General features: G+C 40.3%; 1 protein-coding gene across 2 annotated transcripts in view; it reads right to left on the bottom strand.

Annotated features, from left to right (window-relative positions):
* Nucleotides 1-19,692, bottom strand: part of JADE3 (jade family PHD finger 3) — a 159,079-nt gene that overhangs the window by 12,806 nt on the left and 126,581 nt on the right. For both annotated transcript variants that reach the window (XM_055122193.1, XM_055122192.1), the window contains exons 5-8: nucleotides 16,733-16,923; nucleotides 12,389-12,600; nucleotides 3,143-3,310; nucleotides 47-163 (exon numbers count right to left, since the gene is read on the bottom strand). In XM_055122193.1, coding sequence (XP_054978168.1) covers nucleotides 47-163; nucleotides 3,143-3,310; nucleotides 12,389-12,600; nucleotides 16,733-16,923 — 688 coding nt within the window. The remainder of the gene's footprint in view (nucleotides 1-46; nucleotides 164-3,142; nucleotides 3,311-12,388; nucleotides 12,601-16,732; nucleotides 16,924-19,692) is intronic.

Genomic DNA, 19,692 nt, shown 5'->3' with positions numbered 1-19,692 from the left:
CTGGGAAATTTGATATTATCCACTCTACCTTCTCATGGGCTCTTACCTGAATGCAAGCTCCTGTCTTCAGTTTACAAAGGCTGCAGACTAAGGCCCACCGACTGGGTGGAATGTGGGAAATCTTTGTAATTGGTTCCATCCTCTCAGGACAAGCAATGCTGACCTATAAATAAAAGTATTGTAAGGCAGAAGCACCAAGGCATTCAGGAGAATCTTTCACAAACCATAAATGATGTTTTAATGAATCTCATAATATCAAAACACAGGTCTTTTTCTCTTAAGGTTATCAAAAAAGGTGGGGGAAGTTGGGGATGTGGCTTAGTATCTAAAACAGATGCCGCTCATGGGTGAGGCTCTAAATTCAATACTCAGCATTAACTGCCCCCCCCAAAGAAAGACAACTCTGTTATCAAAATTTGGGGGCTGAGATGATAGTTCAAAGGGCTAGTTTGCAGGCTGGAGAAATAGTACAGCAGGCAAGACACTTGCCTTGCACGTAGCCAATCTAGGTGTGATCCCCAATACTCCACATGGTCCCATGAGCCACACCAGGAGTAATTCTTAAGTGCAGAGCCCAGAGTAAGCACTGAGCACAGGTGAAGATGCCCCCAAATTTAGTAAAGGCAGGGGCAGAATGATAGTACAGCGGGTGGGGCGCTTGTCTTTTCTCCCCAACCCCTACTTTATTTAAACACCATGGTTTACAAAGTTGTTCATGATGTTTTGTTACAGGCATTCATTATTCCAACATCAATCCTACCACCACTGTCTTGGTGGTAGTATCTCCACCAGTATCTCCATTATCTCAACTACTCCTCTGTAAACCTGCCCCTGTAGCAGCCCACAATAATTTATCCAATATCACCTGTTACTACTAAATGGCTAAATAAATGATCAAAAAATACTTCAGTAAAAGAAAATCCGTGAAAATGTATATCACCATGGGGACATTAAGTCCTTGTCTGAGGGTTTACTAAGCTGCTGTTATTAGAGAAGGCTTTTGCATTAACGCTTTTGTTGGTTTAGATTAGTTGACTTTTACTTTACATTCCTTTCCAATCTGGTGTGCTCCTGCTGGGATGTAGTATTGTAGAGTTTGGTGATGTCTCAAAAAATCCCAAATATTTTACTGAGCTGTCTGGTGGGAGGCATGGTGGCAGCCGTGCAGTGTTGAGTCCAGCAGTAGGGGCTTTGGTAGGGTGGGAACTTGGCTTTCCTGCCCCCTCCTGAGATTAGGGCACTTGTCTGGTATGCAGCTGACCCGGGTTTGATTTCTAGCACCCCATATTGTCACTTGAGTCTGCCAGGAGTGTTCCCTGAGCACAGACCCAGGAGTAATTCCTGAGAATTGATGGGTGTGGCTACCAAACTAAGACAAAACAAAGGGCTAGTGTGTGTATGCCTTGCATGCAGGAGGTCTGGGTTTGACTCCTGATACCCTGAGCACTACCATGGATGATCCTTGAGCACTGAGCTTGCCCAGAGAAATGCCAGTGTGGTCCATGAAAAAAACAACAAAAAAGGTTACTATGGAATCACAAATACAAATACTTTTAAAAGCCTGTCTCTAGCCACTGCTGAAACCTTCAATCATTTCTGTTAATATAAAAAAATCATGTAAAAGATAAGAGGTGGGAATGGAGACTAAGCATGGCTAGCCTTTTTCATTCTTGTGGATATTAGGGTCACACCTTTTGGTGACCTGGTGGGGTCTGGGAGACCATAGGCCACGCCAGGGACTGAACTCAAGTCAATTGGGTACAAAGCGAGCACCTTACTTGCAATACTATACTTCAGCCCATTAGCATGTTTAGTTTAATGAGTCAAAGATTTCTGTACTTAGAAACTGAAGGGAGAAAGTTCACATGATATAGTACTATTTATGTTAGAGATGGTGTGTTGCACCTTCTTTAAAAAATCAATTAAGGAAAACAAAAAGGCAGTGACAAGTCTGTAGTTCAGTTTACAAAAAATGTGATGTTGTTGGCAACATATCATACAAAATTAACAGCAATTTATACAACAGAGATTGTAGAATTTCAGTAGAAAGGATGAGGATGATAACATTTTTGAACTGAAATTTAAAAAAAAACCACACAATCATCAGCATACTCTTTCTTCTTAGTCAAAGTAGCTTCAATGTAAAATTAGTCTCAGAAGGTACTAAAATGGATAATTTACAAAAATAATTGAACGATGTGAGGCCAAGGGGTGTGGCATGTTCTTTGCGCACTAGAGGCCTGGGTTTGATCCCTGGCACAGCAATGGTTCCCTGAATGCTGCCAGGAGTTACCCTAAGTAGCAAGCCAAGATTAGTGCTAAGCACTTCCAGGTGATGGCCCCCCAAAAGGTAAAAAAACCTTCCATATAAAATGTCACATTGGAGCTGGAGTGATAGGACAGTGGGTTCAATCCATGCCATTCCATATGGTGCCCTGAGTCCTGCTAGGAGTGACCCCCGAATGCAGAGCCAGGAGTAAGCCCTAAAAACTTATCAGTGTGGCCCAAAAGCAAACCAAAAAAGTGATTGCAAGGCAAGTGTGAGATTGTGAGTTTGATACCTGGTGTTATTACATATGACAAGTGTGATCCTGGAAGCTCTACTGTTTGTGCTTGGCAGTTGTACTGTCTGTGATGCCTGCCTCTACAAGTAATTTCAGGCTGCACTGCAGTCAAATGTGTGTGAACACCTCAACTAAAAGGTATGACAATTGTACTAAAAAAAGTATGTGAATGCTGATGAGGAAGGTACTTCCAAATTGCGTGTTAGTACCATAGTGACCCCTGGCAAGCCCAATAACCAACTAAACAAGTGCCACAACTAAATGAGTGTGACCCCTGGTGAGCACCACAAACTGATATGCTATCCTAGAAGCAATACTACCTGACTGCTAAGCTGTCTGTGGGAAACAGCACCCTGAGAAAATGGAATAGCAGGGGCTGGAGTGATAGCACAGCAGGTACGGCGTTTGCCTTGCACACAGCCGAACTGGGTTCAATTCCCAGCATCCCATATGGTCCCCTGAGCACCACCAGGGATAATTACTGAGTGCAAAGCCAGGAGTAACCCTTGTGCATCGTCAGGTGTGACCCAAAAAGAAAAAAAAAGAAAATGAAATAGCAAATTTAGTCGAATCCTTACCTCTGGAATCCACAGTGCACAGCTGACATGAGCCCATTTAGTACCTGTCCTGGTAGGCTTCATGGCTCCACCTTTCTTTGGACATAACAGACACTGAGGATAAACGCCCAGGACACAGGAGCGACACAGCCAGCTGCCTTCTGGGACCTTAAGGATGCCATAACAGGCCTGAGGAGGAGATGGGGAGAATGGTTAGTATCTTTCCACCAAAGTCAATGTCTGTCATAGAGCATTCCCTAATTTAAATTTTTTTTAAATTTTATTTTTTTATTGAATCACCATGTGGAAAGTTACAAAGATTTCAGGCTTAAGTCTCAGTTATACAATGCTCAAACACCCACCCCGTCACCAATGCACATATTCCACCACTAAGAATCACAGTAAACCTCCCCCTCGCCACCCCCACCTTCCCAGCCCCCAACCCCGCCTATGTAGCTGATAAATTTCACTTTACTTTCTCTTTACTTTGACTACATTCAATATTTCAACAAAAAACTCACTATTATTGTTTGGAGTCCCCCCCCACAAAGTCGGACCTGCTGAAAAGGAAGCATTTGATAATTTGTTTTCCACTGCCGAGAATGAAGAAATATGAGGTTGTGCGGCCGCAATAACGGCCGTGTGGTTTTGGGTTTCTGTCTAATTTAAAAAATTTTTAAGTTTTTTTGAGTGGGGCACACCAGGCTGCACTCAGGGCTCACTCCTGAATGAGGGTTAGTGGGACCAACCATATGTGGTGCTAGGGACTGAACTCGGGTCAGCTAACTGCAAGGCAAGCATCCTACCCACGGTACTAGCTCTTCAGCAATCCATCTACTTTTAGAAGAGGTAAATAAGGGTACAAACTCACAAACAGAATTTACTGACTTTTAAAACAGGCAGAAAAGCAACCTGCAGCATTTAAGATCAGCATGTGAGAATAAGATCAGCATATGAGAACTGACCTTAAGGATGACAGAATAATAGTAAGACATACACACATAGGTTAATATAGCTATTTGTTACCCGAGTTTTGGTATAACACACTTTCTTTTTGGCCTTAATTTTCTAAAGCTTCTTCAATAATTATTATAATTTGACAGTCATATACAACTTCTACACATCATGCATCATTGTGATCAAGATAAAAAGTGTTAGAAAATAAACAGAATGAAACTTTTGAAGAGCAAATACGCTAATGATTATAAACATCCTAACAGTGCCTGTTAGATGCATAAAAAGTACTTAGCATAGCATAATAATTATTTGCTCAGTTTGAATGTGAATAAATCCTGAATTGAATAATATATTAGGCTAATCACAGTACTCCATAATGAGTTCTAAAAGCTGCTTTAATTCCTTTACAGACAAATAAATGAATTACTGGCAAGGAGGGTGGTGTGGGTTTGGCAAAAAAAAAATTAGATTTCTTTCTATCTCCAAATTTATTCCCCCTATTTTTGCTCTATTCCTTTATAGACTAAAGCTGGGGATTACCTTGTTCCCCAAGAGGCCTGGCATACCCTCTACCACTGACTGATTCACTATGTCACCTTCAAAATTTCTGCCTGCCCCAGAAGGTTCACCCACAGCTCAGATTCAAATTACATCAACTGCCCCCAAATGACCCCTTTTCCCAATTCCCTATGTATGCCACCACCATGCTTGCAGCTTCTAGATACAAATACTTATACTTATATTATCTGCTTTCCTCAACCACTGTCCCTGGGGCTTACAGTATTCTCTATAGAGTGATCCTTAGATTCTGGCCTTCTCCATTACACAAAAGCAAGTCTTATCAGGCCTGGATTAATTTATTCACAAATCCTCTTCTCCCTCACACATCCAATTCTTTCTCTATTTGGAAGACATACTTCTGGGTTTGTTTGCTTATTTTGGGGGCCATACCCGGTGATGCTCAGGGCTGACTACTGGCTCTGCACTCGGGAATTATTCCTGGAGGTTCTCAAGGGACCACACGGAAAACTGAGATCTAACTTGGGTCTACTAAGTGTAAGAGAAGCCCCAACCCACTGTACTATTGCTCTGGCTATTTAGCAGCCATATGCCTTACATGGAAATAAAGATTTCATATAATTTCACAACAACCAATCCTTGAGAAATTCTTTGTTTTCTAAAACACATATTGCTAAGTGAACAAATTAGAGAAATAAAAGCCCAGAAAAGGCAAAACTACAGAGACTATAAAACAATCTGTTTGAGCAAAACAGAAGGAGGAAGGTTGACTAGATCTTTGCTTCTTAAACCGAGAGTCAAGACTCTATATGGGGTCATGAAACTTTATTTTAATGCTTTAAAATAATTTTCCTTATGATTTATTAAGCAAATGTTTGATTTGTAACATAAAAAGAAATTCTGTTTTCATCTTTACCCTCCGTCTAAACCAGGGGCTGGCAAACTACTACTTGAAGCCTATTTTATAAGGCCAATAAGAGAAGAATGTCCTCATATTTTATTCTTTGGTTTCGGGGTCACTATAGCAATGACTTTGGTAGTGTTCAGGGGCCAATATGTGGTGTTGGGGATTGAACCAGGATCAGCTGCATACAGGGCAAGCACCTTATCTCCTGTGCTATCTCTCTGCTCATATTTTAAATGACACCCCCAAAAAAGATATTTAACAGGGACTGTAAGTGGTCCTCTAAGTGTAAAATATTGACTACATGGATCTTCAAAGAAAAAGTTGGTTGGTTGGTCCCCAATCTAAAGTTCGTTGTTTCTCAGTTCTCAGGTCACTGTAGATTCTTCTGTCTCTTCCACTTCCTGACTACTGCCCCCTATTCAATGTGGTTATGTTCTTTACTTTGGCTGCCATGCTTCATCTCCTCAGTGAGATTGTAAAGCTACAGGGGGTATGCCCTTTGTGGGCAATTTATATGGAATACTCTCTATGCTGAACTCAAGTAGGTGGCTTTGATAAGACAAATTAATTTAGCTCAACAACTGAAGCTGGACTCCAACCGGGTTACTCTCACAACAGCAGGGAATCATTTTATGCTTCTAACCTTTAAAGATTTTCTTTCTCTGAAGTCTAGAAAGTTTGAAGGGAATTAAGGCATGCTTCCTCCCTAAAAGAGAGCTTCTTTCAAATCAGAAGTAAAACCAGTGGCTTATTCTAGGAATGCCCTTTATTTCTCAGTCATTCTACTGGGCAGCAAATCATTTACTTGAGGTCTTGTGTGAACTTACTCATGGTCTTAAGATCACGGAGTTTTATATTTCCAGTAGTGATTTTCAACTTCTAGAATATAAAATGGTAAAGGTTGGGGACTCTCATGAGAGAGTATAAATATGGACAGGCAAATATTTTACATATGATTTTAGGGAATTATTAAACTCAGTGACAGGGCTGAAGAAATAGCCTAATGGGATTAGAACATGCAGGTGTCTTAGGCCAGATCCCTGATTCTGGGTACCACATAATTCTCCAAGCACTGGGTACTACAGGGAGTGATCCCTGAGCGTGACTGGGAGAAGGCCCTGAGCACTGCTTGGGTGTGCCCGTGAAAGAAAAAAACAAACTAAAACCAACAAAAAAAATTCTCAAACCAACAAAAACACAACCCAAAAATCTCAATGCCAAATATATGTGTCAGACAACAACTATGAGCATATATGTTGAGGCAAATTACTTCAGGTCTTGATTTCTGTATTCAATACTTGGGCTAAGAGACAGAAAACAAACATCTAAAAGGATTTAGAATAATGACTGTTTTCAATAAAAATTATTTAAATTATTAAAATATAAAGTCTATTGATATCTTTTGTTTTTAAAACCATTTTTTTTTGCTTTTTGGGTCACACCTGGCAGTGCACAGGGGTTACTCCTGGCTCTGCACTCAGGAATCACCCCTGGCGGTGCTCAGGGGACCATATGGGATGCTGGGAATCGAACCCGGGTCGGCCACGTGCAAGGCAAATGCTCCAGCCCCCTAGATTCACTTTTCATGCATGTAACTTTTTTTATTAAATTTTTTTTTTTGGTTTGGGGACCACATCAAGCTGTGCTCAGGGGTTTCTCTTGGCACTGTGCTCAGGGATCACTCTTGTTGGTGCTGTGGGAGGGGGATATGAAATGTTGAGGATCAAACCTTGGTCGGCTGCTTGTGAGGCAAGAGTCTTACCGGCTGTACTATCTCTCTAGCCCCTGTAGTTCTTTATAAACTATTAACCACAGAGTATATAATATGGTAACAGTAAAAAAATATGTCTAATAAATAAACATGAACATGGGCCAGAGAGATTGTACAGGAAGTAAGGTGCTTGTCTTACACAGTCGCCCCTGATTTGAATCCCTGGCACCACTTCTGGTCCCTGGAGTACAACCAGGGTTTAGTACTGAGCACAAAGCTAGGAACTGCCTAGGAGCACCAGCGGGTGTGGACACCCCCCAGCCCTCTAAAAAGAAGTCAATTAGTCCCCAATTCTGTTAAGGAGTAAACTAAATCTTCCAGTCACTTTTCAGACAGCAGAGGGAGCTCTAATCTAAGACTCTCTTTAGAATTAAAGTGCACATACTCTGGAAGAATATCTTTATTTATTTGTTTTGGTGTGAGAGGGGAGAGGGCACCTTCGGTGCTGCTCAGTATTTACTCCTGGCTTTGTGCTCAGCAATCACGCCTGGCAGTGCTCACGGGACCACATAGGGCGCCAGGGATCAAACTCGACTGGGGTGTGTGCAAGGCCCTACCTGCCTATTGGTCTGGCCCCTGGAAGAATATCTTTAGATGAAACTTTGTGTTTGGTACCAACAACTATCCTTAATATATACCATGTTATATTCTGCAAGGGCTGGTCAGATGTTACTGTCATGTCTTTGACTGTAAGGATCAGCCATCATTCATAGTCACTACTGGATATGTGTTCCGAGCAAAACAACTTTGAGGTTTTTTTGGTAGTGCTGAGGACTGGACCCAGAGCCTCATATATGCAAGACAGATGCTCTGCCACTAAGTCACATCCCATTCCCTTGAGGAGTATTATAATGCTAATTCCAATTTGTTAGTCAAAGAACCTAAAAGGAATTCATTAATATTTTTCCCAATTGTGAAAGATTAATTCAGAAAATATATACAGATGGCCTTTATACTATTCTCTTTTAGGTTACTATAGCTTTACAATTATTTTTCTGAAAACCCTATGGAGAGACATGTCAGAAAATTCATTAGCAGTTTATATTTCAGGAAACTGATCCTATAGAACATACATGGCATACTATCTTATTTACTAACAGAATCATGGACACTGTCAGATAATCAAATATACTGATGTTTAACAAAAATGGGTGAATTATTTAAACAAAACAAGACAAAGACTACAAATAATCTTATATTCCAAGAGTTCTAGCATTGCACCCATATCAATTCTGGTACCAGACTTAAGCAAAAATTGCAATTTTCAGAACTTTAAAATGTTGCAACTGTACACCACAGAGATGCCTCCAGACCCTGCACCAGGCTGTCCCCTATGGAGTAACCTGGATGGTGTTGAGCCTACCCACCCCCTGCCCCAACTGAACCCCAACGGCTGAAAACCTCCAGAACTCAATCACTGCCATGCTCAAGGCTGACTTTCACAGGATCGGATGAGCCTCATCCATGAAGGAATCTGCTGAAAAACCAAGGTATGTGGAATTTGTGATCGAAGTCTCCAGGCTCACATGTAGTTTGGAATAGGCAACTTCCCCCCATCTCTCCCTGCACTTCTGGTAGTCTGGTAGTCATGCCCATGAACTGCCTCTGTCTCCATGTAAGCTCATTAATGACCATGATCCAAAGATTCACAAATAAACCTTGGAAGAGGAAGAGACCAACATGCTGCACAGATGTCTCCAGACCCCAAAGTCGCCATCCAGTTAAAAACTTAATTCTAGGGGCTGGAGCAATAGCACAGCGGGTAGGGCGTTTGCCTTGCACGCGGCTGACCCGGGTTCGAATCCCAGCATCCCATATGGTCCCCCGAGCACCGCCAGGAGTAATTCCTGAGTGCATGAGCCAGAAGTAACCCCTGTGCATCGCCGGGTGCGACCCCAAAAAAAAAACCAAAAACAAAGAAACCAAAAACAAAAAACTTAATTCTAGCTATACCACCCTATTTAAAATCACCCTATTTAAAATTCCCGGAGCAACATCTCATACTTATAACTGTATCACTGTCATCCCGTTGTTCGTCGATTTACTAAGTGGGCACCAGTAATGTCTCTACTACACTCAGCCCAGAGATTTTAGCAGCCTCTCCTTACTCATCTTCCCCAATGATTGGAGGCTCTTTCAGGGTCAGGGGAATGAGACCTATCATTACTGTTTTTGGCATATTGAATATGCCATGGGTAGCTTGCCAGGCTCTGCTGTACGGGCGGGATACTCTCGGTAGCTTGCCGGGCTCTCCGAGAGATATGTAAATATCTTTTATTATATTTGGGATATAAATACGTCACGGGGAGCTTGCAAGGCCTTCCTGTGTGGGCAATAGACTCTTGGTAGCTTGTCAGGTTCTCCAAGAGGGAGAACAAGGCTATTTATTAGATGTCTCGTGGCTGCTTTACGGCCGCGTGCTTCTGGGAGCTTGGTCTTATAGTCTCTGGATGTTGGCCACTGGTGGGATTACACAGCGCTGGGGGCAGTCTCTGGGTGTGGCTGCCAAGCTACTGGAAAATGGGGGGTCTGGGTGAAGGCCCAGTCCCAATTGGAGCAGGCTTGGAGATCTCAGCCCCCCGTCCCGCACACCTGGGTTCCTCTGCCAGTCCCTTCATGCCTGAGGCTCGTCCGAATGTGTGGAGAGTGGCCTTGAGCATGGCTGTGGCTGGGTTCCGGAGGTCTCCAACTCATACTCTATACAAGGGCTTAATAGCTCCAGGGTGATAAAACAATCTTCATACACTTTTCTCTAAAGAAACTTTTTTGGATCATCTTTAGTGGATTATTTATAACAAGCAACACAAAATGAATTATTATTTTCTGCTTTGGGGGAATCCTTGGGGGATCGGGGTGGAGTAATTCAAAATATGGTGGTGGGATCGGTGCTGGAATATTGAATGTAATTAATTATTGTGAACAGCTTTACAAAAATAAAATAAAAATAAAAGGGGCCAGGAAATAGTTCAGTGGCCCTGCATGCATGAGTAACCAAAAAGAGAAAGTTACAACTACAGAGAATGAGCTATGGATCTCTATTGTAAGACCCTTAAATTCATCCTTAAAATTAAAAAAAAATCATCATTTCAAGGACACATATAAAATGAAGGAAAAGACCCAATTAGTCACCTACCATTTCTGGGTAGTTTCTCACAGATTAGGAGATCCAGGGAATAAAAATTGTCCTAAACCCTAATTTTTCTTTCCTATGCTAATAATTTTAGTCATTAAATTTGTTTTGTTCTTGGGGCTGGAGCGATAGTACAGCGGGTAGGGCATTTGCCTTGCACGTGGCTAACCTGGGTTTGATTCCCAGCATTCCATATGGTCCCCTGAGCACCGCCAGGAGTGATTCCTGAGTGCAGAGCCAAGAGTCAGCCCTGAGCATCGCTTGGGTGTGACCCAAAAAGCCAAAAAAATTTTTTTGTTTTGTTCTATAAAGCAGTCACTTTTTTTTTTCTTTTTGGGTTACACCTGGCAGTGTACAGGGGTTATTCCTTGCTTTGCACTCATGAATGACTCCTGCTGGTACTCAGGGGAGCATATGGGATGATGGGAATCGAACATGGGGTGGCTGGTGCAAGGCAAATGCCCCACCCGCTGTGCAATCGCTCTAGCCCCCACATTTGGCTTTTTACGCTAATCAGGCAGTTTCCTTGTAGTCCTTATAACTGATCTCTCTGGAGGCAAAGCCTTTGTTTGTTTCTTCATCAATGATTGTGTTCTTGGCATACAACCTAGTCCTAGCAAATGGATGATGCTGTTAACTTATTAGTCAGCAGAAATTAATGAAATACACAACGGGTTAAAAAAGTGAAAAAAAAAAGCCTATGGTTAAAAACTGACTTGAACTTGGCTTTGGAAGATCTATAACTTTTGATAGGTGAATTAGGAGAGAAACATTTTATTTTCTTGAGAGGGGGTCTCTCAAGAAAATTTGGGGGTTCAGGACCACTCCTAGCACAACCAGGGCCACATCTGGTGATGCTGGGAACCACGAGGGCTACATCTAGTGGAGCTTAAGTAGGCCATGTGGTGCCAGGGACTAAATTCATAACCTTTGAGCTATTTCTTGGCCCCAGAAGGTTATTTTTAATTGAATTACGTCTGAAATACAGAGAAAGGGCAGTCATCAATATTCATCACTGTCCCTTTGTGCAACCTTACTTCACTGAGACATAAGGGCTTGTGGGGAAGAAAAAAAACAGAAAAGAATGCTGATATTGTCATTATTATTAAATTAAAAAGGCAGTGTGGTAGAAAATACAAGTAGCTATCAGTAAGAGCTTGAGTAAACTCAATAATCTCTTCTGGAATTATATGTAAAATTGAGTGGGACAGTCTTTTAGAATTCTAAAATTCTACAATCTTTTTAAAGCAGCACTTTCTAGGTGGGGGAGGTGGCTCAAGTTGGAGTTCATGCTTTACATACAGGAGTCTTGGGTTTGATCCCCAGTGTAGCATGGTCTCCTGAGGACCATTAGTTATTTCCCAAGGGAAATAAAATGGAGTTTCTTGGGAATGGTAATTTTGGGAGATGGAGAAGGGCACTGAGTGCCAGGATAAGTTTGGACTTCCAGTTACAGAAAGTTTAATAAATTTTCCTGTTACCGATCATGGGTGTGACTTGATTATGTAACAGGGATTTGAAGGCAGAGAAGAAACTCACAGATGGCAGCAAGCTAGCTCCCCAGGGAACCATAAAACTATTGACTAAGATAAGCTTAATGGTAGGGGAATGAAGCAAAACAATAAACACCTATGTTTGGACTCCTGGAGTAGAGTTATTAGGTCACCATGTGGATCACAAGAAGTACTATTTCTCAAGGGATAACTGAAGAGCAGCTAGGCCAAATCTTGTGGTTGTTTTTGGCCACACAGAGGCCTTCAGGCTAACTCCTGGCTCTATATTCAGGGGTCATTCCTGGTTGTGCTTGGCAAGCCATATGCAGGACCAGAGATCAAATTAGGGTTGGCCATGAATAAGACAAGCACCTACCCTTAGGCCAAATCTTTATTTTCATTCTAGGATGAAAACTGCTACTTAGATACTGGTAAGGATAATATTACTGAAGTACAGAAAAGGGAGGGAACAATCTCGAGTCTCACTAACCTGATGTACACAGATGTTACACTTATCACAGAACACCATATCATTCCCATCTTCACTGTCTGGAGACCGGCACACATCACAGATCACATCTTCATCATATTCTATGCCTAGCCCTTCCACTGTCTCAATAGCATGGTTCATATTTTCATGACATTGGCGTTCCAGGACTTCTATCGCCTTTTCCATAAGATCCTCATCAACTGGCGCATAACCTGCACAGAAATACAAACAATCATCAGCCTGTGAGTCAGCTTTCACTAGCAAACCACCTATTGTAAGCTTTGTGCAGGGTTTAGGAGAGATGTAAGAGGATAAAACAACATTTTCCCTGATCTAAAACAATTTAATTTCAAAGAACCTTTTACTAGTTATATTAATATGTACATATCATTAAATACTGTCTGTCACATGAAAGGAGAAATATATTTCATCATATTCTTTATAAGACATACTGATCTTTTCAATTTTCTGTCTAAATCCTCTAAATCTCTGTTTTCTTATTTCCACCGAGGGGTGACTTTCACTGAGCTTTGCAATTTTGAACACTTTAAAGCACAGTAATAATTAGAACCACATAAATAATTCATAAATCATAATTCCTTTTTTTTTGGTTTCTGGGTCACACCCAGCAGTGCTCAGAGCTTACTCCTGGCTCTGCACTCAGGGATCACTCCAGGCAGGCTTGTACAGGGCACTGAGTCCAGGTGGGTTGCATGTAACGACATGACCTATCTGCTATATTATAACTTCAGCCCTATAATTCCTTCTTAAAAAATTAATGAACACAACTAATGTGTATGTGGATATATACGTATGCCAGTTATCAAATCCAGGCCTAACAGATGTGAGGCATGATTTCTACTACTAAGTAATATCCCCTTACCCATATCTAATGTTTATAAAGAAATTTACAATTTAAAAGCTATTAAACCATAAAAGTGAGTTCTAGATATTATACATAAATACTTTGTTTTTAAAAGCCTGATTTAAAAAAACCCAGTAATATTTTCCCGTGGTAAACTATAATATAAAATAAACCTACTGGCATTCACAAAGTCCAACTGAAAATTCTGAATTAGCTTTTTGGTCTTCTGATTCCTTTTCCCTTCATACTTAAAATTTTTCTTAGTTTTCTGTATTTCATTTAAATAAATGATTCATGTTGTAGACACTGGTAACAACTAAACATTTTTCTTAGCGGTACTAGTGATTTTATGAGAGCACAAAAATATTCATTCTAATAGCATTTAAACTTCAGGATTCTTTAAATAATCCAAAACAAATTGAAACAGTAATCAACTCCATTGTAAAATAAAGCATCCAAAGGAATGCTGGCATTTCATAAATTACATTTTTTGTTTTTGTTTTGGGCCACATTCAGCTGTGCTCAGGGCTTTCTTCTGGCTCTGTGCTCAGGGATCACTCCTGATAGAGCTTGGGGGACCATCTAGGGTATTGTATTGGGGATTGAACCCAGGTTTGCCAAATGCCAGGGAAGCACCTCCCTGCTGAACTATCACTCCAGCTGCTGTCAATTACCTTTTAAATGTTATAGTTACTTGTAAAACCAAAAGTTCAGCTGGCATGATTTACGTCACTTTTCTAGCCTAGACAAACGTACAAGGTACTTATTCTTTTTTTTTTGTTTTTTTTTTTTTGGTGGTCACACCCGCTGGTGCTCGGGGGAACATATGGGATGCCAGGAATTTGAACCCGGGTTTGCTGTGTGCAAATGCTCTACCCACTATACTATCTCTCCAGCCCCTTTATCCTTTTAAAGGCATAGTTTCCTTATGTATATCACAAAGATAATAACACCAAACTCACTGATTTCTAGTGAGACTGAGATGAGTTAGTTATATAGTAAGTACCAACTTGGGCATTCATAAGCAGTGCTCAAGAGCTATTTCAGGCTCCGTGTGCAGGAGTAACACCTGGTGGTGCTCGAGGAACCATATATGGTTCTGGGGATTCCAACAGGGATAGACAGGATGCAAGGCAATTGCCTTAACTCCTGTATTAGTTTTCCAGTCCGTAATCACCTGGTCTAAAAAATTCCTTACACTGGATAATTTAATTTTTAAAAAACAAAACCTTCAGATTTAATAAGCCTCACCAAAGTATTATTCACCCTTAGAAAAATTTTATAAAGCAATCCTGTTTTAAAATTCTTCCAAGTCAAATGTAATGTGGTATCCTGGATATGATCCTGGAACAGAAAAAGGTCACTAGTGGAAAAACTGGTGAAATTCTAAAAAAGTCTGGAATTTACTTAATAGAAACATGCTTATGATAGTTTCTTAGCTTTGACAAATGTACCATGGTAAATTGAATGTAAACAATAATGGAAATAAAGTGTGACAGAAATACATAACTATGCTAAATCTGCATTTTTTGGTAAATTTTGAAATTATTTCCTCAAATAAGTTCCTTAGCATTGGTGGTATAGTGATTAGAATAGCTGCCCTTCATTTTCTTTAAAAAACATATCTAAAATTATTTCCTCAAATAAGTTCATTTAAAAACATACAGCCAAGGGGCTGAAGTGATAGTACAGCGGGTAGGGCATTTGCCTTGCATGTGGCCAACCCGGGTTCAATCCCTGGCACCCCGTATGACCGCCCCAGCACCTCTAGGAGTAATTCCTGAGTGCAGAGCCAGGAGTAACCCCTGAGCATTGCCGGGTATGACCCCAAAAAGCAAACAACAACAACAACAAAAACAAAAAAAAACATACAGCCAAGGGGAGTTAACTGCAAAATACCAAAGGGTTTTACAAACTTGTAAGAGACACCCTAAGGTGGTTTCATTACTGAACGTAGCTAGCAGTAGGATCAATATATATGGATGGAACATACATTGAGTTATCAATCTGTTTTATATGCTCTTATACTCTGATTTTTCTACTTTGTCAGTCTTTTTTGTGGATCTCACCTATATTTAATTCCTTTTCTCCTCTTTGAAAGTATAGCAAGTGAAGTCATAAGATAAAAGGTTTTATTTGTTGTTTTTTGGGCCATGCCTCGTAATGCTCAGGGGTTACTCCTGGTGGTACTTGAGGGACCATATGGAATGCCAGGGACTGAATCTGGGTTGGCTACCTGCAAGGCAAACAACCTACCCACTGTACCACTGCTCTGGGCCCTAAAATGAAAGTTTTAAAAATAATAAATATGGGTTACTGTCAGAGTAACTACCACTGTCACGCTATGCTGGATTCAATACTATTTTGATTTCATATTCTCATGAATTTAGTTACCAACATAGAAGAAACAAAAGAGAGGGAATAAAACAAAAACCTGTACTAGCAATGAACAAGTCTAATACAAAGAAAAATAATCTTAAATATAACTCACATGGAAACTTAGAAACCTCCTATAATTCCATCAGATCATTTGCACCTAAGCACTGCTCATATTGACAAGTCAAAAAGAACTGAAAGTATAAACTGAGTTTCCTTTCAGCTAACACTTCCCAGCATGCTGGTATATACTTATTTATAAATACTCTGTTTACTTACAAATGTTTGTATGCTTATCTGTGCTTTATCTGTGTGTGTCCTTTATCTTATTTGATTTTTTTTGGGGGGCGTTGAGCCACACCTGGCAGTACTGCTTAGGGCTCACTCTTGGCCCAGTGCTCAGGGATCAGTTCAGGCAGGCTTGGGGAACCAAATGAGGTGCAGCAGATGAAGCATAAGTTAGCCATCTGCAAGACAAAGAGTCCTACCAGCTGTACTACTGTTTTGGCCTGTCTAATTTGATTTTTTGAGAATTGTATGACAACTCCAGAAAACACTGGAGAGAGCTATAAACTGCTTTTGGGATGTTTGGTTCTTAATCATTTTTTCATAAGGTGGCAAAATTACAAGTCCTGCATTAAGTGGTATTGGTCCCCAGTACCGAATGTTGAGGTGTGCCTACTGCTGAGGATGGAGATTCACTCTGTGAGGCTGAGGTAGCAGAGGCTACCCCTGACTCTGTTTGCTGATCAGATGGCTTTTGAGGACTAAGCCGGGAGGCAGCATCAGAATTCTTCTCAACAAGATGTTCAACCAGGCATGACCAGTTTCACACTAAAAATTGGAAAACAACCTAGTGAATCTTACACTCCATCTCTGATCTGTGCTATTCACCATGAATAAAGAAAGAAAAGGTCAGATTTAAATGTTAATGCTATTTCAATGGTGTTCATGCACTTTCAGAAATGCCTCATTAAGATCAAAGAGAAAATAAATGGTAAGGCCAGCAAAAGGAAGCCATGAAATGACAGCAAATTAAAGTTTTGACAACTTGAATAAAAGTTATGAATCAAGGACAACTAACTGGTGAGAAAACAATTTACCCATTTGGACAAGGTCCTGATTGAGATCCTGGAGCCAGTAGATGTCCATGTCGTCTAAGTCATAGCGGCACACAGATGCTGCTAACTCCATGATGTTGATATAACCAGGTTCTACAGTCTCTGGGCTGGAGCAGTGGATGTATTTACGTGGTCGGACAAAGAGAACTTCTCTTGCCTTCTCAGCCACAATCCTAGAAAAGCAAAAGAAAGACACTGATAAAAATAAACAAATAACAGATTCCAGAAACTGACTAAATGAGTCCAACAGCAATAAGGCCACACAGGGATTGATTATTCCTCCTAGGTAAATAGCCTATTCTCACAACTGCAAGTTAATGGTGGACCACTTTCTAGAAAGCAAATGGTTACACAAATTCAGTTTTGTTATCTATTTTGAACACTGATGACAAAATGCTTCATTTACACTCATAGCTCCTGGGTCCTTACTACATTTAATAAAATGTAGCACTGCATGTTTTGGTGCAACGGCTACCAAGTTTATCTAGAAAGGAAAAACTGGGAAGGGGTGATACATACACAAAGGCATAGCCACATTCTATATAGGAGATATATTTCAGCCAAACTCATGATTTTATGTTATGAAGGAAACAATGGATGGTGATAAAGAGTACACAGTGATATTAGGCAGTTACTTCATTTCTATAAGGTTAAATTTTCCCAGCTAAAAAAGATAATTATAAATCATGAGAAATAGTATAATTGAGCTTATAGGGCTATGAAAATTATATGAAATAGAGATCAGGACCCCTCCAAAGTTTATCTGCTTCCTGGGTACGACTCTTCTCAGCCCCACCCCATCCTGGTGTCTCAAACTCAAAGTGTAAGAATGTAGCTAGGAAGCTACATTCAGAAGTTACCTCTTCACCACAGGTCAGGAGGATAAGTCAGAGAAGAGACCACAGTGAAAATGATAGAGGGAATTGGTCACTCTGGACCAGGATTAGGTGCAGAAAAGAGGTAAAGTGATATTCATGATATCATATCAATAACAGTACTGTAAACCACAGCACCTAAAGGGGGGGAAAAGGAAAAAAGAAAAAGAAAAAAGTGCCTGTCATAGAGGCAGACTGGGGAACAGGAGGGAAACTGGAAACAGTGGTGGAGGGAAGTGGACACTGGTGAAGGGACTGGTGCTGGAACACTGTATGCCTGAAACTCAATCACGAATAACTTTGTAAATTATTGTTTACAAATAACTTTGTAAACAGTGACTCAATTAAAAATCAAAAAGAAAATGATCTGAAAAAACATATAAAGTCTTAAGATAGCACACAGAAAGTTCAACAATATTGTTGTTATATTTCTTATTATTTTTACAAGCCAAGTGCCATCGAGTTATACAAACATAGCATCTTCCAATCATAAATTCTAATAACCATTAAGTCTGAGTCAGGGTAATATGATGGAGTGAAAAATTCCTGTATTAGGGTCAGAGAGATAGTCCAAAGGGATGGAGCACCATGCAAGAGCTTCAGACTGAATTCTTAGTACCACATGATCCCTGAAGCACCACCAGGAGAGACCTTCAAGAGCTAGTCCCTGAACACCACTCGGTGTGCTCCCCCTTGAATAAACAAAAACTAACCAGAAAAATTTCTATTTTTCTATCAATTTATCTAGCAGTTTTGAGCAACCCTCCTTCCTGACACTTAAGAGTCCAAGGCAAAGAAACCTTATGACAAATTAGATGGTTCTCATACCAATGACTTATCCTATGATTGGTGTGTTAATTATGGTATGAAGCATAAAAAGTTATAACAAAGAAGAAACATTATTATTCCCTACAAATAGTACTTTATTATTAATTATTTTATTTTGTGCCACACTTGGCTGTTATTAGGGCTTATTCTTGGATCTGTGCTCAGGGATCACTCCTAGTTGGGCACAGGGGACCATATAGGATGCCAGAGACTGAACCCAGGGAGGCCACATGCAATGCTGTACTATCTGCTGTACTATCTCTCCAGCTCTTCCCTGCAAATTTAAAAGAATGGGCCAAATAAAAACAGACACACATATTATAAAATAATAAAAATTATTTGGGAGGCTTAAATAGACAATTTCTTTAGAGTATATGACAAGAAAGATTCATAAATATCAACATATCCATGTGAATAAAAATAAATATGTTTAGACATAGTCCAATTCTATAAATATTGCGTATTTCCTCCTAAGTTTTCCTCTAAAAGCTTACAATTCAAATAATGTATGCTAAATAGAGGTAGTAACCACACACATTTGCATAGTAAAATTTTCTACCATATGTTTTTTTTAAAAGCAAAAGGCAATAAATATTTGAAGAAAAAAGAAACCCAAATATTGACTTAAAAGAAAAACTTGGGGGGCCGGAGCGATAGCACAGCGGGTAGGGCGTTTGCCTTGCATGCGGCCGACACGGGTTCGATCCTCGGCATCCCATATGGTCCCCCAAGCACTGCCAGGAGCAATTCCTGAGTGCAAAGCCAGGAGTGACCCCTGAGCATTGCTGGGTGTGACCCAAAAAGCAAAAAAAAAAAAAAAGAAAAACCTGGTAACTTCTGTAAAAAGGCAAATTTCCAACTGATATAAGCCCAGTTGTAAAGGACAAGACAGACATGTTAATTTTTCAGAGATAATGATATTAAACATAATTTCTTGGTGCATAGCCTATGAGGTAATTATAGATTATTTTTTCCCCTCAAGATTTCTCTTTCTCTAAAGGGGATATTTTGCTCTTCATCTCAATTGCCTCAGATTCTATGTATAAATATTGTGGTATGTTTGGGCCAGACCAACAGTACAGCAGGAAGGGAGTTTGCCTTGCATGTGTCTGACCTAGGTTCAATCTCTGGCATCTCACATGGTCCCATGAGCACTATCAGGAGTAATCCCTGAGTGCAGAGCACTAAGAGGTGCGTGAGTCAAAATCAAACAAAAATTCTAGCATGCTTACTAATACA

This window comes from Sorex araneus, chromosome X (genome assembly GCF_027595985.1).
Source record: "Sorex araneus isolate mSorAra2 chromosome X, mSorAra2.pri, whole genome shotgun sequence".
Lineage (NCBI taxonomy): Eukaryota > Metazoa > Chordata > Mammalia > Eulipotyphla > Soricidae > Sorex > Sorex araneus.
The sequence above is the reverse complement of the archived record's forward strand: the minus strand, read 5'-3'. Positions and strand labels throughout refer to the sequence as shown.